This window comes from Lonchura striata, chromosome 1, assembly GCF_046129695.1.
Source record: "Lonchura striata isolate bLonStr1 chromosome 1, bLonStr1.mat, whole genome shotgun sequence".
Lineage (NCBI taxonomy): Eukaryota > Metazoa > Chordata > Aves > Passeriformes > Estrildidae > Lonchura > Lonchura striata.
Genome location: NC_134603.1, coordinates 14,711,042 through 14,735,090, shown reverse-complemented (window position 1 = coordinate 14,735,090; position 24,049 = coordinate 14,711,042). Strand labels below are relative to the sequence as shown.

Here is a 24,049-nt window from a genome sequence, read left to right as displayed (position 1 = left end):
CACAATCAACACCAAATGCTGTGAGATGATCAAAGAACTTAAAATGTGATTTAAGGCTTCCAGAGGTATGCAGAAAGAAGGGCTGTAATGCCCTTGCAGGCATCTGATTTGGTGAAGACTTTGTCTGGGCTGATATCCTCAGACAGGAACATACAATGGCACTGAAGTTAGTAGGCAAGTGATTATTCTGATGATATCTAGAATCATCAGAACACTGACACAACAGTATTACAACAGAAGATGGATCACATCCATAAAAAAAAAATCCTGCTAGGAATTTACTTCCAGGCAATATATTTTAAGAAGAGGATATACTGCTTGCAGGTTTCAGGCAACAAAAGTCACTCTCAACTGTATTAATCCTTTCCTGAGAAAAGTTAACTTGGGACTTTACTCAGGCAAGTTGAAATGTGAAATGAGTGAAAAGAAAATAATCCCTCTTAGCTGTCTCAAAAGATTGAGAGTACTGAATTAAAAAACAACAACAACAAAAAAAGTCTCAGACAAAAATCAGTCTCCCAAACAGATGAAAAAACCCAGAACATCAACACCAGGCATACATTAATTGGTTTCATTAAACTAAATCTTCTGGGAAGACTTTTGTCTTCACTTTGTTTTTTCTGCTCTGAGCAGAAACTCCAGCTTGCTGGTTATTCATCTGCTTCAGCTGTAGCAGTTTTGCTGTCCCTTGGGCTCCTGAAACCACATGGGCCAATGTATCCCAAAGCAGCAGTAAAGACACCTGTGTGAGCACTGGAGCTTGAGATGGACACCAAGGCTGTGGGAGCTGCAGGTTATGTGCCCTGGAGCAGGGCACAGCACAGGCAGGAGAGGGCAGTGGGGAGAGCCGTGTGCCCCTGTCCTTTTAGCAATCCCTAACAATAACAGGGCACATGCAGGGAAGGCAGAGGATGCCTGAGGCACCTGACGGACCCTAGGAGCACTTCTTTAAGGGTTAATTAAATTGTGAGCAATGGCACATGGTCTTCCATCTTTGTGAGTCTGATCCTGGTGTGGGCTGTGGTAATTATCACTACCTCATCAGTGCTTAGGAGGAGTTTGAGGATGAAGAGCAGTTCCTAACAGGCAGCACAGATGAAGACATGCTCTTCTGAGGGCAATGGGAGCATTGTGAAGAGAGCTATGCCAGGGGCTCCGCAAATATTCCCTGGCTGGTTTTCTTCACTGGCATGGAAAAACCTAAGGGACTGCCTTGCAGCAGCTGGAGGTTGATCAGCCATGGGCACTCATTTGCAGTTTTCAGGGGGAAGCAGGTACAGCAGGAAATGTGGAGCCTTAATAACTGTGCATTACAACTGTGCACAAAGACAGGTGCAATTGCAGAAGCATTAGCATAAGACGAATGCATTTGCACCTACAAAGTGAGCCCCTTTCAGTGGTGCAAAAGTGTCAAGAATTTATGTGAAAAACTGCAAAACAGTTAGAGAAGAAACCTGCTTTTGAAATTGCAGCTTGGGCCCTACTTCTGAAGAGTCTTTCATCTTTCCTCTGCCTCTGAATTCAGAAAGGATTCTCTCCACATTCGACATCATCTGTCTCCCCTTTTAAAAGCAGTCTAATTATGATTATATATTAATAATTTATAAGAATGATCAGGCCTTTCCCTTCTCCTGTGTGTGAAGATAAGACATAGCATTTACAACCCCCCCTTTTTCTTGAGCCAGATCAATACCCCCATCACAAGGGATCAAAATGTTAAGGAAAAGTCAAGGAGGAGCTTTACAGTAGCATTATTTCCAAAAAGAATTCCAGAAAGGTTTCTTAAGAAATACATTTACTACCAATGACAAGGATAGTGATTCATAAGCCATAAAGCCTTGCAAAGTCAAGATCACACATGACAACTTTTCCATGTGTTGGGTAGCTCCCATTTTTCACTGTGTCACTTTCCTAATGTGGATTCCGATAATGAAGCAAGTATTTCCTTAGGGGAGAAAACTCATCAAGATGCTGAGCTTTTTTCCCAGTGACCAATTGCATGTCATGAAAACCAAGGTCTGAAGCCAGCTGAGGACAGGAGAAGGTGGACAGGTATGGAAATCTCGCTGCTTGGCAAGGTCCCAGACAAATTTTTACTCACCTCTAGTGTAGTCAATACAATCTTCTCAACTGAAGAAAAATAAGCCTCCCACAAGAACTGTGTCTGCTGTCTAAGTGCTAGGATTTTATCCTGATGGATAGACCTGATTGTAGAAGGAATCTGTAATACAAGATGTAATACAGTGAGAAGCTTTAGAAACAACACAATCTCATCAAATTAATATCCTGCTGATAAGCCCTCTTCTCCATTAGAAGGTTGTACAGCTTCAGCACTCCTGTCCAACGGAGATGTGTGTCAACAATTAAAGCCTTGATGTAAAACAAATGAGACACAACCCTTTATAACCTCTGATACTGAATATATTAATTTTTTAAAATCTGCTTTCTTTTAGTTTTTGATTGTTTACAGTAACAAGAAGTGTGGCATAGTAAGGAGCTCCTCCATGCAGCCTGCACACTTTTCATCCCACAAAATTCTTCATGGACTAGTATTTTAACAACTTAGTACCTGCAGGGGTTGAGATTCAACAATAATCCCCACATTCCAAGCATATTAATGGGGTCTGGAATTGCATGGATCACAGCATGGCAACACTAAGTGTCCTAAGGAAAACATAGCAATACCTTAAGTAAGACTGCACTTTTTAGGAGCTGGTGGATCAAATTGCATTTTAATATTTACCTTAGGTGGAAAAAATAACATCTTCTGCAACATCTGGTATTCACAAGGGAAAACAGTGCTTGTTCATGCCCTCTTTCCATAATCTACACATTAATTGTTGTATAAGCTGCCTTACAAATAAACCCTAAATTGTCCTGCTGCAGGACTTTTCCATTAAAAAATGTAACTGTTCACTAGATCAGAAGGGAAGGGCTTCATGTCTACATCTTTCACCATCCCCATGTCTTTCTCGAAACTAAGGTGTTTGGAGACTTTTTCAACTTAGGACATTGATCAAGGCCTCCAGTACAACTTGGACAATGCAAGGTGACATTATCAATGGGATTTAACTGAAGTTTGCTTCAGTGATGAGAGCTAGTCACAGCACAAGAAAGGCATTTAGAATATGTTGCTGCTTTGTGCACATCTTTTTCTAGAAATGACCAGTTGTCTTGTTGCACCTACACTTTTGTGATTTCTAACTGGAATCACAGAATTTTTTAAGTTGGAAAACACCTCTAAGCTCATCAAGTCCAACCACTAAATTACACGAACTTGTTCTCAGACACTGGTTTCTCATGAATCTTTTACCGCAGTCATTAGTTTTAAAAGCAAATACCTAGGCTGTGTATTTGGTCCTTGTGCATTTCAGCTTACTCTGAAGTTTGCCTGCATCCCACCACATTCAACCCTTTCCTGACCAAAACATACTCTGCCTATTCCTAAAATATTCTGAGAAGAGGCAGTGATCATTATTTGCTTTCACGTGTTCCTAAATGAAATGATTTCCCATGAAACCTCTTTCCTGAAAAAAATTTGCAACTTTAAAAATTTACATGTAAAAAATTTTCACAAGAACCAGCAAATTCTTTACTTGCAGAGTTTGCAACCAGGTCTGGACACTTTGTCCATGGCTGCACTGAGCACAGTGTCAGATGGGCCAATATTTGCTCTCTCAGCCCTTCAACTCTTAGACCATCATCTTAGAGACACTGCTAATATAATACAGACTGGGCTTATGAGAGAGTTAGCACTGCAGCACGGTGGAGCAGAAGAAAATGGTCAGACAGTCCAAGATGCTACTTTATTTCCCTTCCTTATAGGCCCTTTAAGTAAAATATAGGTCTTCAGGTAATATACTCCCTGCAAAAGCAGTATTAAAGACAGAACCTGAAAACATGTATTAGCACATATCTAAGAGATAGAAGGATAATAAACATTACCTGTACTGGCTGCACAGATGTGTATTAATCATATCTAGAACCATTATTAGTAGCAAAGACAAGATTTAAGTCACTTCTTAGTGGCAATACAGAATTTTCTCAACAAACATTTAATTGCAATATGTGCAACCTTGTGTAGTGTGTGTGCATACACGTGTAATCCACCCATAAAATCAATACTCAATCCCCACTACACCTTTTGAAAGGGAATGCTGCTCTAACTATGAAGGTTACTACACGAAGTTATGATTTTACACACCATACCATGCTCCTGGGTGCCAGCAAACAGTGTCAAGGTTAAAAAGAGCCTTGATGGGGGCTTTGTTACAACAGCTGGAAAGAAAAATCAGAGCTCCCATTTTAAATGCATTTTCCTATTAATCTACTTGTCCAGAAAGACAGGTGGGGAAAATGATGTATTAATACTAATCCAGCATGATTACATTGGAATTATTAGAACTTTAATAAAAAGGTCATTTCGGCAATGAGTAGGGGGGAGGGAAAAACCACCCTGCATAAATAAATGCAGAAAAGCTCCCAGCACTATGATGAGGATAATATGCAAATAAAAACATCCGAGTTGCTCTCAAACAGGAAATGAAAAACTGTAACATAACAAAAACATTTCCCAGAGCAGACATTCAGGCCCTCTGCCAGCTCTTTAAAAACACTGTTAATAACAGTGCAGTAGCTGCTCAATATGGAAGCAGCTGTGTGAAGTGAACGAATGGCACGTTACCGGAAAACATGAAGATCAGCAAATTATTATTATTTAAAAAGAGACATAATTTTGCTCAGAAAAAAATGTGCTGTCCACAGAAGCAAAAATCAAATGCCCCTTTTATATTTGCAGCTTGTATGACATTAAGTAGAATAGGCACCACATTGCAAGTCATGCTAGGCTAGCTCTTCACAAATATTTACTTCCTTAGACAAGTTAACAGCCATGTGATGACATTGCAAAGATAGTTTGTTCTGGGGTGCCACCACACCTGTACTTTTGAGGGCTTCTCTCTGTGGAGGACACTAAATTCAAGGATCAAAACCAAAAAATATTGCTTTTAGTGGCTAATTTGTGTTTATCCCAGATCTTGTGGATCTCAGCATTATGCTGGGCAATGGCACTTTGGAAAAAACAATTTTTCAATAACTTCTCCTAACATGAACTTCTCTGCAGAATGTACAGAATATATGTAAGTCGGACTGTAATACCCACTAATGTAGCTGAAAAAAACCAAAACAACCATAGTGCATTTAAAACCAAAGTAGATGTTGAAAGTAGCAGGGAATTTGTAACTTCTCAGCCCACTTTTGTTCCATGACCGCATGATTAACAATAAGTGATACGAACACTGCTTTAGAAAGCAATGCTACATGGTCTATACATCAGAAAAGGGACAGATTCTGCTTCCCACCAAATTGTTAGATAATAACTCCTGCCTGAGAAAATAACTGCTTTCCTGAGGATATCCCTGAGGATAAACTATTTTTTAAGGACTGGGCCAGAATCCACCCTCAAATGTTTTCCCCTTTCATCACAGTACCTGGGCAGGTCTACCTCAGATTGCCACCTAAGTGCTCCACACCAGAAGAGGTTTTTTTAATTTTTTTTTTTAATTTTTATTTTATTTTTTTATTTTTGCTCTTTGCAAAAATAGAAGTCTTCTGCACTTAAGAATGTGGCGTGGTGGCTGCAATGACCTTCAGGTCAAATAATGAATGATGTCATATTAAACGAGTTCACAGCCAGTCTGACACAGACAATCCCTTCATGATAAAAAAATCTTTTACAACCCTGACCTTTTGGATTCATCTTCCCCGTCCATTTAGATGGTGGCAGCAATAATCAAGTGATCTGCTGAGGGCCGCGGTCTCTCTCTTACCTGTAATAACAATCTCTCATCGCCTATGATGGCAGCTTGGTTCCAGTCAATCACTTCCGAGAACGGCAACTCCCATCCGTTGCTGAGCATGACCGGGACGCAGGCAGCCTGTGGGCACAGAGGCACGGCCACCGTCAGCAGCTGCCCGCCAGCAGGGCAGCTCCAGCTTCCCACCAACACCCTGACCCCGTTCTCTGCACAAGCTCAGGTGAGGCAACATTGCAGAGAGCACCAGAAGCCACAGCAGGGCAGCCCAAGTGTTTATAGTTTTCCATTTTGGGTTTATTCATATGCATTGAAAGGTGGGGTTTGCAGGGACAGTGGCATTTGCAATCTGGTGCTTATGCTGCCAGGGAAGGGCAGAACTGTTCAGTGCGGTGGAAGGAACACTGGAGAATTTAATACAAAATGATGGCCTTCCTTGCTGCTTTGTGAACCACTTAGCAGGAAGCAACTTCCCTAACTTTTATAGTACATTGCTGACAACTCAACAGAAAATACAGATGGTATTTAACTCCTCACCACCTTTCCCATGTTTGGTATCAACTCTCCTATCATGTTTGGTATCAACTCTCCAAATAGAGGTAACTGCACAAATATAACTCATCTGTCATCACCTGTCAACAAAAATAAGAATTGTTGTATGTCCTAAAACAAAAAGCATACAAGCTTAGTCTCTATTTCTTACCAGAATGATCTGTGTACACTAATTAAACTTTTACAAGTATTACAAGTTCTTCTGCACTGGCAGTTTGTGAATACTTAGCAAATAGGTCAGTATTTTCATAAACAAATAATCACCACTATGGTCAGTTCAATCACAACATAAGATCCAAAACAAACACCTTCTGATGTGATGAAATAACCTAGCCCCAGAGGATTTATATCAAACCTGTGCTCTGGTTCAGTTTATTTTGGATCAAACCAAGCTTAAGTGCTCTAAGTTTGGTCCAGACTAGGGTTCATATCTCCCAAAAAGATGGTATGAAGGGGAACGTTTCAAACTGCTGTACCTTCCTGGGTAAGGTTTATCATGCACAGGTCAAGTCTACATTACAGCAGTGATTATTATATGTAAACAACTCTGATCTTCTGTAAGGAATTACATCACTGCATGAAAAAAGCCAACCAGAAAACACTTAGTAATGTGTTTCATGTTTAAAACATTGCAGAAATGTGGATTAGGAATTTCAGCATCACCTGGATCCAGACAGAAACTGGGAATATATCATTATTGCTGAATACTGCAGGTAGCCTGATAGCAAAATCCTCAGTTGCCTACATTTTATTATTGACCAGGAGCCCACAAGTCCTGTGCAGTGAGGTACACTCCCTACTTTCTCCTCTTGAGCTGATGTATCTAACAGAAGCTGCATAACTTTGAGCCCAGACGAGAGAAGAGCTGAGGAGTGCTCTTCAGGAGGATCTGAAGTGACTTGTCATCTCACATAAGCCAGTCTCACTTCTGCCTCTGAAGAGACTGGCACGAGAACAGCACTTTTCAGGCTATTAATCTTCTTTTTAGTAGGAGAAAGTGGGGAGAGACAGTCCAGAACTTGGATCTCAAATTTGATTGCAAGTGCAGGGTTCAGTGGTTACACCTATGTGTCCAGAGCATGTAGGGTATCCAAAAAACCCATCAGAGGCAGGCAGACATGACACAGGATCTACTGGAGTCCTTCTGGAGAAGCAGCAGAAAGCCAGAAGGGTTTCTGGGTTCTCTGGGCTTCTAAAATAACAAAATATACCTACACTTAGGTACCTGAATCCTGCTCAGCACTCCAGTGAACAATACTCTTTAACAGTGGCTGGGATGTTTTATGGTTGATGATGAAAAGGGATGGGATGCCATTAATTAACAGCTTTAATGTCAATGCTGTGACACTTTCCAAATGGCAAAACAACTCGTTGAGGCAGGACCCTGTAAGTTGTGTTGATTTGCCATTTCACTGAAACCAAGCACCTCTTTCTCTCCACTCCAGCCCCCACAGAAATCCAGATGCCAGACCCACAGGGGAGTTGCAGCACCTCACAAAATGCTCTCCATACCTGACAGAAGATCCAGGATTAGGCTGATTGCCAAAACTCCCACCAGACAGGCAGAAGATGAGTAAGCAGGTGTCAGGCTTAACCACTGTGCTGCCTGGCCACAGGGACTCCAGAGCCCTTTTCTATTTCCTTTTGCAGCTGGCCCACAGTAAAAAGGGGACCACTAACCAAAATATTTTTTAAAAGGTGAAGGATATTCAGGTGCTGTCCCAGACAGCACACGAACTGCCTGAGATCAGCTCATATCCACCATCATGTGAAGCTTCCATCTGGAGCTTTAACATCTCCAGGCCACCTTCTGTATGTTCAGCAAGCACCATCTCAAAACTGGCAATCCATAAGAAGGTCTGTTTTGGCTAAGTGAAAACAAGTTTTGGCTAAGTGAAAACAAAAATCTATTTTTACTGCCCCAGGGCTCACGTGTAAAGACCGGTGTCTCCCAGGGGAAGTCTCACAGCTTGACAAAATGCTGTTCTAACCAATCTCTCAGCCTCACCACATCCAGGGAAACCTCTCTTCCTGGAGATAGAGCAATCCAACCTTCAGATGAGTTCAGTGCCTCAGCCCCTCCTGGGAAGAAGTTGCCAATTGCTCCCAAAGTATGAATAGAGGCTTTCGCAAAGTGGATTACTGTCCACTAGGGAAATGAAACACATTTCCCTGCTCCCCGCCTCCCTGTTGCACACTGAATTGCAGCCAGCATAGTCACTGCTTTAAACTGCAGCTCTTACCTGCAAGGCTTCCAAAAACCTGAAAGAGCCAAGCCTGCGGCCACGGGGAACCAGACAGAAAGTGGCATTGTGCAGCATTTCACGGTAATCATACCTAACAAGAACAGGGGAGAAAAGAGAAAATTCAATTAGCAGCGAGTCCTAGAGTAACTGGGCATGAAAATGCAAACAGCTGTAAGACACATCTGGATAAAATCATCCCCAACCAAGACCCTTCAGCACCAGGTTAACTAACTCCTCCATGCATGTGTGTCAGCCTCCTCTCTGGCTCCTTTTTTTCCATCCTCAAGAGCAACCACCATGGGAGAATGCTGGGGAGAGTTGTATTGAGACTGATAAGTAAGGAAGTAATTTTGTCTTTGCAATAATGAGCCAGTTCTGTATAAACAGTACATGACTTCCAAGAACAAACTCACATTAAATATTTTGATACCCGAAACATTGTTCTGTGACTCTGATTTCTATTCAGATTTAGTCAAAACCATGCATAACTGTGCTTACAAGAGCTTTGTACAAAGCAAAAAAATATTCAAACTATACCAAAGAAATATTTCTTTATCAAGCAGGCATTAAAAAAGGGATGGGGGGATACAATGACTCACTTGGTGGTTATTGTTAAGTGTGAAGAGAAGAATATACAACCAGATTTTGGCAATTAATCATATAGCTGCAATGATCCTTGCTTCTCTGAATCAAAGTGCTGATAGACACTTCTGGATTTCTTTTCCCAATTACATTAATCACTGCAAAATCATTCACCAAAACCACACATCAAATCCCAACAGTTTCCTGCATGTTATTAGCAAATTGTACTTCTGACAAGCCCATGGAATTGTGAATTGCATTGACCTCATCTGAGTCAAAAGGATCCCTATTGAACACCCTCCATTCTCCAGAGTGTCCTGGGCTCTGCACATAGATGCTATTTTGACAGTAACTTGTAGCAATGCATTTTTTTGACACCAACAGTCTAAATTTACCATATCCTGCAGGCAGAGCAATTTTTTTTGTACGTGTGTCTATGTTCACACATATACATATATACATGATTGCATTTTACATACAAAGAATCAGGACCTATGTTTGTATTCTCACAGGCCAGACAGATGGGAGTAAGCCAATTTTCAATTATAAGATCTGTCCTTAGGAAGAGACATCTTGCAAAGGCCCATTTGCTTAAACAAGCGTGTATAGCTAATTTGCACAAGAAAAGGTCACTGTGAATGGATTAAGATTATCTCCACTGAGAGTAAAATAAAACCCCTCATTGCATTAATTAAAACTACAAAACAGACTTCAAAGTTCCTTTTTTCTTTTGAATCATATCTCAACTTTGGTTAAAATACATATATACATATTCTATCTGAGTGGCAGCTATTTATTTTTCTCTGTGTGGGATAGAGATTGGCAGCCATGTCCCAGCACACCAGTCAGCACTGACACAGCATATAGGGGAAAATATTAGAACTGGAATACAAAAAAAAACCCAATTAAAAAAAAGTTGCCATTTTAAACTCCTTTTTTACATGTTGAGAGGTCTGAGGCTCATTGCTTTTACTGTGTATTGTAGGACAACAAATGTTAAAAAATACCAAAAATAGAATACTCCATAGGGCTAGAATACATCAGTCAGAAGTTCCCCATTATTAGCTATCTAAAAATGTAAAACTCTGTTAATACCCCAGAATGCAACATTATCCACAAAACATTGATAGCAAAACCAGAACACAAAGGAAAGAAGAGAGCAAGGCCACTGCAGGTGAGTCTTCCATATCCCATGACATCCAGGATGTGGGTACTTTTTCTTTCATGTGTAGCTTGCTGGTATTAGGACAGATTTATAAAGGGAAAAAAAAAGTAAGAGGATTTTGTTGACCATCTTCCACCTTAAAACCAGTTAGCATCTTGCTCCCATTTTTGAGTCTTTTAAAATTTAATGTGTGATTTATTGCAGAGGTCTGTAATAGCACAGTTCATGCAATAGCACAGTTCAAACAATTTATCTACATCATATATACACAGAAAGCCCCATCCTAACCTTTATGTATGGGCACAAAATATCTACTTGCTTCAGGAAGGACCCAGAAATATGGAAGAAACAGATCCAGAGTACAGTAATATCCATCAAGAGCTGCTGAAACAAATGAGTCGCAGCAGAGATTCTATTGAACAAATTTCCCTGCAATTTCAACCAAAATGCTTTAAGGTGACCCAACAGGATCTTTCAGTGCAATGATAAGGAACCCATGCCCACTTTAAACCCCTGAGAGACCACTCTGGGACCAAGCATTTACTTGAAATCTGCAAACATGAGGTGCTATTTTTACTCTTACGAGTTCATGGGTAGCATGCCAAGCAATGAGAGCACCGTGCCTTAGCTGGAAGACAGAAGATGGCTCAGTGTGTTTAAATACGAATTTGGGAACACTTTTTGTGCAACACATGTAACCAGCTCCAAACATTTCTGTCAGGCTGCAAGCATAGCTTTGTAACTGGAAGCAGGGCTTACAGATGAAATAATGGACATGTACCAAACAGTATTTCAGAGTCAAGCTTGCAGCAGAGACCTTTTTTTTTTTTTTTTTTTTTTTTTTTTTGACTGCCAGGCAGCATTTGGAGGAGATGCTAGCCACAAAAACATTACTTGGTAAATGAAACTCCAGCCATGGTGAGGACAGAAGGCTGAGGGCAACTTTCATTTTCAGACTCCTTCCCACTCAGCCCAGATACAACCATGCACACAGCAGCAGGTTTATTTTTGCCAGAATTCTGTCAGGAACTGCAAACTGTTTATGTACATTTTCTTTCACATCGTAGAGAGCACACAGCCTTACACCTGAAAGCATCTCATCTCTGTGCTTTCCTTAACTCAGACTTAAAATACTTTCAGTGAAGTGAGTAAAATAATCTCTATGAGTAAAAGTAAGTATCTGAGTTAAGTACTTGCTGGACTTGAAATTTCTCCTTCACTTGTCCAGAGCTGGCACAGACTTCCAGGAACACCCTCTCAGCTAGAGCACTGATACTGTACATTAAGTACCAATCTGGCATTTAATGCAAACATCAGTACCACACCAACAACGGGCTTTATTTCCACACTATCTCCACTGACTAATCTCAGCAAAACCTCAGGGAGGCAATCAAGTATGAGAACCTCCACTCACAACTGGAGGAGGTATCTTAAGCTATATTATTCTAAGCAAGTGTTTAGAAGAGGTTCTCCCAGGGTTTCCTATTACTTGTCTCCCCAGCAATGGGGGTTAGATCTGTTTCCAGAACTGCTTATTACCATTAGCTGGTAACATCTGAAGATGGCAGGGACATTTGTTATGGTCTTCCAGCTTGCATTGCTGTGGCTTCTGCAGACTTGGAGCTGCCAGTGTGTGTGGACAGCTCTCCTTTACCTGCCTACAGACTCGCTTTTTTTACCCAGATGCAGAGGTTTTCCAGGCTCCAGAAAATCAAAGCAAAGACCAGCACTGCAGAGCACTGAGCAGGGGCTGGCTGGGTACTTTTTCCTTACTTGTGCTGCTTTGGTGTTGCACTACTTCTGGCACTTCCCTTTCCTTCTGGCAGTTTATATTCCCCAGCATTTACTGTAGAAAAGTTTTTAGAAGAGTCCTCTGCTTTGCTCAGAAGATATTTATTTCCAGAAAGCTCCAGGTTTCCACATTAGAAGACTGGCGGGGAGTTGGGGCACATGCTTATTGCTCATACATTCCTGATTTCTTCATTCTGCATGCTTGCACAGAGGTAACATTTTACTGCCAATTTTAGGGTCGGCTTGGTCCGGGTCTCAGCTGCAGCATTCAAATGTTAAAATCCAAAATGCATATGCCTTAAAAATGACAGTTGGGTCTTCAAAACTAAAATAGCTAAAGATTTAATCCAAAGCTGGCATCCCTCTGTAAGTATTAGAGGCATGTTTCATTAACTTTCAGGCTTCTTTTCACAATGATTAAGTGTACCTTGTTCACAGCTAGTACCTTTTTAGGCAGCATAAAAGAATAGCTCTATTTGCAATCAATTCTAATTTATTCACAACTTAATTGAATTATTCCCTCCCTGCCACCACCCATAGTTGAGGAAGTATGTTTGGCTCCATCGATCACCCAGGTGCAAACACTGCAGTCCTGTGTGGGCAATTATCCAAAGGAGAAACACGGCCTGGCCAAATGCTCCTACCATTTTAACTCCTTGATCCAACACATAGAGTCTGTCTTATCCCATCCCCCTTTTCTCTTTTTTCTTCTGATGTGCCGACCATGTCAATCAGCACATGGATTAGAAGGCTGTTTGGGATTCCTGGTTCTCCATTATCCCAAGGAGCCCTGGCAGGCTGCAGAAGCTCTGCATTGACTAATCAGCCATGCCGTACATTCCTTTCTACAGCTTAAGCATTTCCCCATGTCACTACACTGTAGAGATTATAAACTAGCCTGGGAAATATTTACACTATCAATTTTAGCATAAACTATTTTTTTGAAAGCCACATCTTCATCACCACTGACTGAAGAGAGGGCTAAAATCTAAAAAGACTGTTTAGACCAGCAGATAAGTCTAGATGCAGTGATTATCATAACATTTTATCTAGATATATGTCACCTGTCATGTATACAACATGTCTTTTGACAGGATACAATCACCATTCACATTTCATAGATGAAACCTGAAATACAAATGACTGGTGGCTTCTCCAGCAAGTTAGAGAGACCTTGGGGATGCTAACCACAGCATCCTGACCTTACTTCTTCCTCTCTGGTGATGCAGCATTCACTGAAATCCTGCTGCATGTTAAGTCTATTAAAATTCAGATGGAAATACAGGACCAGAACCCAAGCCAAATACAACAGGTTTAACTCAAATCAAATGCAATGGGTTTAACCCAGCAGTACATATTTTAACAGTGCTACACATAATCCATCTTCTGGAAGATGCTGGAGCTCATCTTTGGCAGGGACTATCAGCACATTCCGCTGTAGATGTCAGATGTGACTAGAGCTGCCTTTTTACTTCCTGAGCCAAAAATTGTGATGGCACTTAACCAACTATGTCCAAGGCTCCCTCTCTGAATCTGCAAACCCAAGAATGCACACTGCATCTTCCAGAAGTTTCTGTATCATATAAAATGCTACAACAAAGACAGACAGTAAAACCTGTAACACAAGGGTAAATGGAGAAGTGTTTCCCGATTTTCCAGTATATTAATTTTCAGCTATTAACCAACTGGCTATTTTTCCATATGTAAATGTTTAATACAGATGGCTCTGAACTACTGGCTGGAGAGCCTGAGAAGAAACCCCACTCAGTCACACAGAGCGTCTCGTTGCTTGGTTTCCACTAAGGTATGTTGGCTTTTAAATAAACTGTCAAGTAAAACTTGGCACAGAAAGCACCAAGTGAGTAAGTGCCTTTGTAGCAGAGCTGACAGCTCGGCCGCGTGTCAGACCGATAGCTGCCCGGGACTGAGCTGGGAAGGCTCACGCATCCTGCTTGGAAGGGTGCCGTCACTGCGAGCTGCTTGCTTCTGGATTTACAGCTGTGTGATGCTTTGGGGTGATCTGAATGCCAGTTAACTGGCTACTGGCAGTTCATCTCCTGCTCTGCAAGTGGAATTAGAAAGTTTGGAGGTGCAAAAATATAATTGGAAAACTTTTTTTTCCCTGTTTAAAAGGCTAATTGATTTCACAGGTGTTTAATTATCATTTGCTGTGAGATAATACCTTGTAGTGCCATAAAAAATGGATTTAATTTTCGAGTGCTTGCAAAACCATTGCCAAAGCCAAGTTAGAGCGAAAGCTAGATAATTATTCTATAAATCAAACACACTGCCTCCTTTCTTTGAAATTTTTAATACTTGGCTATAATGATATCTGACGACCTTGAAACTAACATAAAAAGGATTTTCTTGCCAAGTGCTGAAAGGCAGCCATTAGAATATTTCTTTCAGTCTAGCTCGTCACTGCAGCCACCGCCACCACACTGCCCTGGGTGCTGGACTCCAAGGGATGCTACTGTCTAACTACAGCAGTAGGTCTGAACAGTGACTTTGGAACACTGGTAACAGCCACGTATGGGTATGAGCATGAGCCCTGTCTGAAAACTCTGCATAATTCTACTCAGCCATGCAATGGAAATGAAACTCTGTAAGCATGCAGCAACTAACCATGAAGCAGACTGTTTTCTCCATTTCACGTTAGCATCTACCTTTCATTCAGAAAGTTGGATTAACAAAGAAAAACAGGGAAGTAGACTTTTCATTTTAATGCACTGCTAAAGAAACTTTATTTTACAGTTAAGATGGACAGTAGCTGTTAAAACTGAAAGCATCTTTAAAGTCTTCAGTGACATCACTGTTGGATTCAGTTCACTTCAATATTATGCGGAAAAACATTTGGATACACAAGCCGTTAACGTCAATGTGCATTCCAACAAATAAAAATGCTCTAAAGATTTCTGTCTAAATATTTACACATAATGTCCTGTAAATCTATATGATGCATGCAAGGCATGCACAACACTTGTATTGCAAAATGCTATCCAACTGGCTCCCAGTGTAGCAGCTAGACCACCCAGAAAAAGTATCTTACACACCAAATGTGGTCTCACCAATATCATTTGATATTTAATGATAACTGCTTATTTAGCAAGTGTACCAGAGTGGGTTTGTAAGTCACATGTCAGAGGCAAACCTTGCAGAGGTGCCTCACTAGGCAGTGTTACACCCCAGTTACCACAACCTGCTAATGCACCGTGTAGTGCTTAGTCTAAAACCAAACACTGGCTCCTAGGCTTTGGAATCCTCTAGGAGTGCCTGTTTCACAGCCATACCTCACCGTGCTGGCAGCAAGAAAACTCATGCCTGAACAAGAAAAATCCATGGAGAAGCAAATGCAGTGCTCGCCTGTATCTTGTGAAGAATGTAAACGCAGCCACACACATTGTAAATATCCTCCAGGTCAGTGGGAAAGCAGGCATACTGATGCACGCACACATGGATGCATATCCAGGAACAGGCAAACACAAAGCCACATGGAAAGATTTTACCTGTCCCCACCTCCCCTGCCTACTCTCTGAAGTGACAAAAGCATCTATGAATGCTCTTTGAAAAGTGCCCAGTTGACACTTATTGACCACCAAGGTGCTGGACTCTTACAAGGTAAAGATCAGATCAAGCTATTAAGATGATCCAGTGGCTCAGCCAGCCACTTTCTAACAAGATTCTTCTAACAATAAATTACACCAACACTTTGCATCATTATGGCACCTCTACCTTGTCATTTTCTGGGGATCATAAACTCCTTTTAGAATATTTTAATATAAAGAACCCCAGTCTACTGCCAGGAGAACCAACCAGCACCTCCACTAATGAAACCACCATGTAGTCTGAACTTGGGCTTCATCTACTCAGCCTTGCTCCTCAGTATTCTGCATAGAAAAATGCAGGAGTAAGTTGAAAGTAGTATCTAACTCTTGATAGTCTGCTTTGGTGTTGCAACAGGAAACAAATACACTGGGCTGTATCAAAAGAAGTGTGACCAGCAGGTTATGGAGACGGTTCTCCCCCTCTGCTCCACTCTAGTGAGACCCCACCTGAAACACCGTGTCCAGCTCTGGGGTCCCCAACACAAGAAGGACATTGACTTGTCAAAGCAGGTCCAGAGAAGGCCACAAAGACAATCAAGAGGGCTGGACCACCTCTCCTACAAGGAAAGGCTGAGAGTTTGGGCTGTTCAGCCTTGAAAAGACTTCAGTGAGTCCTTACTGTGACTCACTGAATCACAGTAAGTGAGTGTGATAAAGGGGGTTTATATGAAAGATTGAAAGAAGACTTTTTACCACATCCTGTAGTGACAAGAATAATGCTTTTAAATTAAAAGTGATTGGATTTACATCAGACATAAGAAAGAATTTTTCCAGTGTGCGGGTGATGAGGTACTAGAACAGATTGTCCAGAAACGCTGTGGATGTCCCATCCCTGGAAGTGTTCTCCCTGCCCATGGCAGAGAGGCTGGACTAGATGATCTTAAAATATGTCTCCCAACACAAATAATTCTGTAATTCTATGATACTTATTTTTAAAATTTGGGATATTCTATTCTGTCCTTCACAGAGTGACTTTGTTTGGACTTTAGCCTTTTCATAGCCGTGGTGTCAAACACTTGTCCTAAATAGCTCCATCTACTCCCATTAACTGAACTCACATGCTGTGACAGTCCAGCAGTGAACATCCTAGGGATAATTTCCCACTGCAAGGGCAATTTTCGTATTGATTTATTGTCTAACTTAAAAAAAACCAAAAAAACAAAAAAAAAAAAAAACCAAAAAAAAACCCAACAAACCAAAAAACCAAACCACTACTGGAATTTCAGTTATTAAATAATCAGTTTGGATTAAAAATCCAAACAAAGAAAAATCTATACTGCATTTTCTGAACAAAGAAACAAATTTTAGTTCATCTGCTACCCACTCTAATTTTGAGATTACAGGACATACCTGAGAGCCTCAGCATGCAGAGATATAAAAGACTTATTGTGAGATCTTTCACCTGTCAACACACGTGTTGATTCTGAAGGTGATGACTGCTACCTACCTGTCAAAAAAATAAAAGGCCTCCAAATATTTCTTATTTTTAGATAGCTCTTTATTAAAAACTTGAGGTTAAAAAATGCTGAAGAGGATCAGTTTTTCAGACCTTCACACTTTAGTATATGTGGTTACTGAATAGGAACCTATTACCTAGGAAGAAAAAAGGTTGACTACAGGCCCCCAGAGGGTAAAATATGGATAAAACCAGTGTTCTGCACCCATTTATGCAACAGTCCAATAACTGGACCCAGAAGAGACCAGAGGACTCTCCATTAAGCTGCCAGTAGGACTGGGCCTTCACCAACACAGTAGAGAAAGTACAACCCCTGAAGATCAAATTAGAAGGCGTTATAGTTTCTATTCTTGCTTTGAATGTCTGGCTGAGTTCTTTACCAAACAATTTAGAATAGTCCTTATGAAGCTTATCATTTCCTATTCAGCTCCACAGATTTTCCCATTACAGCTATCGAGCTCCTAAGTGGCTTGTTGGCATCTTTAAAAGTTATAGTCCTCCAGACGTAACATCTAAAAATGGAAAGCAAAGATGATGTGCAATGCTGGCTCTAATTATGCAGGAGTTCATTTCTATGAATGACTGGATTTGTTTCCAAAAAAACAAAGAGGGACTTCACACAGGAACTGCTGGCAGAGCCCCATGTTGTCTAGGCATGCTGACCTAAAATGTGACCATGCTTGGAGGAGAAATTAGTTCAGCAAATCCAAGGAACAACTTTGAATGAAATAGAGAAGTGATTTTTTACTCATACAAAGTCAGCTGTAGCTTAGTCTCCAGGAGCAGTACACCACAACGCATCTAGACACTTTGTTACTTTGGCTGATTATAAATTCTTCTACTTGCCTCCATCTCAGGATCTCCAAGTATTTTCTTTCTCCTTTCTATAAATGAGACAAAGCTACCTCAAAAATAGGATTAGGACATAAAGTGGGGAGGGTGGAACAAGCCTAACTCTGTGTATTTTGGTTCTGTAACCCTGAATTTTAGGGTAAAATCCCAGCACTGTTAACAGTCCAGGGTGGTTTCCACTGGCGGACAGCAGGTGTTGATCTTCTGCATTTAATGAGGACTAACTTCTGCAACAAAGCAGAGGAGTGTGAGCTCTGGAAAGGCAGGAAATGACAATTTTTTTTCCTTATTGCAGTCAACAGTCAGTATTAAAATAATTTTTATTTTCTAAGAGACAGAAAAGAGAATAAAGCAGGAAAAATGCACTGATAAATGTTTTTTGGTGATGCCTCCTATAACCATTCACAGTTTTGCTAAGATAAAGCTTTGCTAAGATAAACCACACATGCCATGTGTGGTTTGAGAACCAGGACTGCACTTCACTGAGTGGCCAGGTAAAATGGACTCTATCACTCTGCAGATCTGCTCCTCTGTGCTTGCTCACTTCTGCTGACTACAGTAAAATCCAAGTTTTCTCTTCTTTATTTTTCACAGCAAAAAAGGCACTATAACTAGTGCACTGGTCCTCTTCATTTCTGCATCACCATGTGCCCTTTGGAGCCACTCTCCTCTCCTCCTCAGGCAGAGTGAGATGCATGCCATCAGTTTAGAGCTGCAGATGGCTTTTATTAGGTGTTTCCTACCTTCCACAGTACTGTTGAACAACTCCAGTGGTCTTCAGTTGATGTTGAACTAGAGAAAGGTGGCTATACTACATTCAGTAAGGCTGGAAAGAGCTTTATCCTCTTCCACAGGTACAAGGGATAATAGTTTCAAACTGAAAGAAGCTAAGTTTAGATTGGATGCAAAGAAAAAATTTTTCACTTTAAGGGTGCTGAGACATTGGAATAGATTGTCCAGGGAAGTTCAGGATGCCCCGTCACTGGAAGCGTTCAAGGCCAGATTGGTTGGGGTTTTGCAATCTGATCTATTGCAAGATGGCCTAACCACAGCAGGGAATTGGACTAGACGATATTTTAAGATCCAACCCAAACCTTCCTATGGTTCCATAAGTCCCTGTTGTGACATACAGGACTTTTAGGCAGAACTGCTGTCTAAAAAACCCCAGAAGCACATTTGCAACTATACATACTTATATGCACACACTTCCACACTATTTACAAAGGACTTTCATCAGGAAACCACTGATGCATGTGCTTAGCCTTCTCCTGCCTGACCCTGCCCTGACACATAGAAGAACCTCAGAAATTATTTTTGTAAAATTACTTTTTCAAAAAACAAGTCCCATTTTGAGAACAAAGTTAGAGGAATAATCAACCACAGTAAACTGAAGGAGAGCTCTTCTTAAGCATGGCAAAGCAACAAAATCAGTTTGAAAATGTTAAATGCCAAACTCTAGCTAAAGCAGACCATTTCATAGCTCTGAGCACCACTGTCATTTTGCTCCTAAGTGTCCCACGGACATACCTGCTGATGGTGACTGCCTGACTGCTCACATCTGTACCTCCAGTGCCTCACCACAGTGTCAGGTATCTGAGCTATGTTGGGCCTGAGCCTACGAGCTGCAGATGATGTTTCTCTGTCCCTACTGATACCCACTCCTGCTCTGGTGCTCAGCACTGCTCACAAACCTGTCTCCCCTTTTTAGCATTCCTGCCCCGCTGGGCAGTGTTTGCCTGAACGTTCTACGTCTGTTTGCAAGCTAATAAATTATTTACACAAACTATTCAGGCATAGCAGCAAAGATATAAAACATTTATCAATAAAAGGAACAGTTTGTCATTTTAAAATAATTATGTTTCTTTAAAGAAACCAACAAATTCAGTTGTCTCAGAATTACTTACTAGCTTCTACAGACTTGAAAGGACTCCCTCTTTTGCAGAGAGGCATATCTACTCCAAATAAAACCTTAACCATGAGAAATTTTATACCTCAACAAGGAAATCTAAAGCTGCTACGTTTTGTAGCCAGAACCCCAATGAGAAGCATAGATCAGGTTAGGTATATGTTGGCACCTTCTCCTGTGATCTGCCACATGCTGAAACATTTCACATGAGCTGCAGGAGAGCAGGGAACTCCTAGGTGTATTTGCAACTCTGCTCTGGGGCCAGTAGCTAAAACACATGTACACCACACTTACACCAGGGAGCAGCTCTACCAGCCCCATCCCTGGAATACTGCCAGACACCTCCTCCATTCCCACAGGGAAGTGTGCAGGGCCAGAATGACTGTGCCTACCAAAAAAAGTCCTTTGCTGTCTCTCAGCTCCCTGCCCTGCCTTTAATATCCTCCAGCCATGAAGGTGCAAGGACAAATGGAAAGGAAAAGGCATCAGCATGCAAGTGCTCAGAGGGACCTATGATCTGGTGTGCTCTGCAGATTGCCAAGGAAAACATGACTGTCCAGACAAAAGGGTTTGGGAGAGGATGCCAGCAGTGATGAGATTAGTCAGATGAACAACAGCTCTTCAGCCAAATGCTAACAGCATTTCAGCCAAATGCTAACATCCATTCCCAGATGGATGGGAAAAGTATTGATTGTAAGAGAGGCCATGCAATAATGCAGTGCAACATGCAACTGCTTTTTATACACATGTGTTGTTAATGCTGGTATTAGCTTAAAATATTTAATACTATTTTTGAAATTCCAGTGATAAGCACAGAGCAGGTAAAAAGGTATCTCAAAAAGAGGCTTCTCTATCAAGGTAACTTCAACTTCCTACCTCTCAAAAACTAATTGCAGCCCCCTGCGCTAGTGGGAGAACAGGATGCACAGTTCCCAGATGAGTCTGGGTTTTGTGTGTTGTGTCCCCAAGGGATATAAACAAGACCTCGAGCTCTCCCTACAAACTTCTGAGCAGCTGTTCTCCCCCAGCTGCCCTATTCAGACTCCAGATGGGCTGTGGTACAGGCATTTTCCTACAGCAGTGCCTCAAATCATGTGTTAGATGTGTCAGCAATTTTTGCCAACATTAGAGGCTAAAAAGGTGCAGAGCTGGAGCAGGGTTCTGGAGCATCCTCATGTAGCACAGACATCTTTTACATGCTGTTTAAGAGACTATAAAATGCAGTAAGCCAAAATATAATGCTTGGCATCTGAAACAAGACTTTTTACCTTAAAATGGAACAATTCTGTATACAATTAGAGGGTCATTGTGGACAAGTAGCTCAAGGCTGTTACACAAGAGCAAATGAATCCTTAGATACATGAACCATGTACACACAGAGAAGAAATTGTCCCTTTGTACCTGGAGTCAGCGAGGCAGACACCAGAAAATACGCTGTGCTAACATCTCCACATTTTATAAAGATGTTGAATAATTGAAGACATAGAAAAGGGACAGAGAAGTTATTTAAAGGACTGTAGTAAATACCCTTCTGAGAGAGACTCAAAGACCTCAGCTTGTTCAGCTTATCAGTGAGAAGAGGAAGAAGTGGCTTGATTACAGCATATAAGTGGCTCTACAGGGAGAAAAATAAAAAGGAAGCAAGAGTTCTTCAGCCTGCTAAAAAAAGGGCATAACAAGAATCAAGAGGTGGAAGTTAAAAGTGAAACAAACATCAATAGAAATCTGTAGTAATGCCCAGCACTGAAGGTATTTTAAGCATTGAACCAAACTGCCAGGAGAGATGGTGGCTCCTCTGTTAAGTGATCTCTTGAAGTGGGAAGGAAGGGCTCAGCTGGAGGATGCGCTGGAGCTCATCCTGCTTTACGGGACGCAGCACGGGGTGACACGCAACGGGCTGTGCAGGAGATCAGACACAGTAATCTCCTGCTCCATCTGGCCTTCCATTTTCTGTAAAAGCTACTAGTATCTGGTGCTTTTCCACAGCCCTGAGCACAAAACCTCTACCTCCAATAGTCCATCATGTAAACTTCATCCAATTACATTAGTACTGAAATGCCTGCGGGTATCTTCTGATAAGCAGCCCAGGCACAACTTAGATAGCTTTCTGGAAGTACAACAAATTCTGTAAGACTAAATAACAGCAGCCTACACCTCATAACAAATAACCTTCAGGATTCTTCTACTTTAGATCAACACATTTAACTTACACAAGAATTATTCATCTGATGGATGGACAGTTACAAATGTATTTTTTTTAAACTGAGATCAATATTGCATTTCAATATATCTCAACTGGTTTCATTCCTATAAAATTATCCACAAGACTTTTCCACAAGGATGATCACCCCAAATAAAGTACCAAGGTTGATTATCTTTTTGGCAAACTTAAGGGAGGCATTCATAAATCAGCAGAGTAGAAGAGGGAAAAACCCCAAACCAATAAATTATTATGCCTAGATGGAAATTTTAAAATGATCTTGTTTTAATGGATTACTGAAGCTCTCCCGAGTTCATCTGCAGATGCTGGAAGCATGAATGGATAAAACTGGATGTTTAGGGATTAGCAAAGTCATTAACACAATCACATTTTCCCTGTGCAGAATATTTTCTCCTTCCTCTGCCTTTCAAATGTTTATGATCTCTGTCTAGTAATGCAGCCAGTTCTTACACAAAACCTACCAAGATTTTTGTAATTTAGTTGGGAACACTAGTGTTTATTATCTTTTGCACTGAGATGTCCTGTTTAAAACTAGCTTCTCATCACAAATTAATATTCTGCTGTGGGAGGTTTGCAAAAATGGAGAAAGAATGGTAAATAAATTTGAAGGCAGCTCCTTGCTTGTTTTATCACTCTCCAGGTTAGTTTGTGTTCAGAGGGGAGGAAGGTCTGAGCACTGCAGTCACACCTCTCAAATACAGTTTTTTTGTTTTATACCTTCCTTTGCTTTGGGCTTTCTTGCTCTGCTGAATAAATACATCTCTGGCAGAAACCTGACCATGCAAGGAGATGCGTGGTTTGTGTTTTGCCCACACCATGGCATCTCGAGCTGGCTGTGGTTTCTCAGGTGTCTCCTAGCTCACAGCCAGCACAGAAAGCAGCCTCTCAGCCCCTTCTCCTTCAGCCTGGCAGGTTTGGCATGGTTCTGTGATGACCTTTACCATGGAGTTTTGAAGGATAACATAATTGCTGCCTCAGCAAATTCCCCAAGAAATTCATGAGAGAGCTTTCAGCTCCAGTTTTGTGAGGAATCTGGAAAAAATTAAGCCTTTAAAGTGACACACGACCTTACTGTCTGTCCCAGTGCTGCCACAAATGTCAAAAGCCTCAGAAAAGACTACTTGAATCAGAGATCTGACAAAAGCTCCATAGAGAAGTTATGGCAGATGATATTAACCCATTACTCTGTGAATTCTATCATGGCTGGTAATTTCTGGGTCTCTCCTCAACCCCCAGACTCCTGACAAATGTACACATTAATTTTGCTCAAGGAACCAGCACACTGCATTCAGATGAATGCTGCAGGGAAATGTTCATGGGCATCTTCTGTAGCTGCTTATACTCATCACAGCTGCAGATCAGCAGTCTCTTAGCCTCAGGTCTTAATGCATCTACACTCTTATTTGCAGGAATGTAACGTGTAGCATGTGCTACATGCGGAGGGAAGGGGAGCTCTGGCTGCTGCTCCACAGCACCCCAGACATGGATGGTGGTGTAGTGCTGCTTTCCCAGTGATACAAACCAGATCCCACTAAAAGCAGGTACCCGTCTCATTCTGTCTTGGTAGCCCTGCTGCACAGAAGAGGAAAGAAGTGCCAAGGCCAGAAGGGAGCAGGCTCAGGAGACAGCCAGATGCTGCATAGGAACAGGAGCTCCCTGCCCGCCAAAGGAGAGCTGAGCTCTGGGGTTAACAAGGACTGAAAGGCCAAACGCCCAGCAGAGATATCCCCATGGGCTGCCTGGGACCTGGCAGTGGCTGGGTCACCAAAGGACAGGACATCAGCCTGCTGGCACGATCCAGCCACATGAGGTTCTTACCCACACACTGCAGTCGTGCTGCCCTCAGGGGCCAGCCCAGAT

General features: G+C 41.5%; 1 protein-coding gene across 1 annotated transcript in view; it reads right to left on the bottom strand.

The window, feature by feature from the left end:
- EXT1 (exostosin glycosyltransferase 1) overlaps positions 1-24,049 on the bottom strand; it is a 177,734-nt gene that overhangs the window by 18,910 nt on the left and 134,775 nt on the right. The window contains exons 2-4 of the mRNA XM_021546410.3: positions 8,609-8,702; positions 5,829-5,936; positions 2,102-2,221 (exon numbers count right to left, since the gene is read on the bottom strand). Coding sequence (XP_021402085.1) covers positions 2,102-2,221; positions 5,829-5,936; positions 8,609-8,702 — 322 coding nt within the window. The remainder of the gene's footprint in view (positions 1-2,101; positions 2,222-5,828; positions 5,937-8,608; positions 8,703-24,049) is intronic.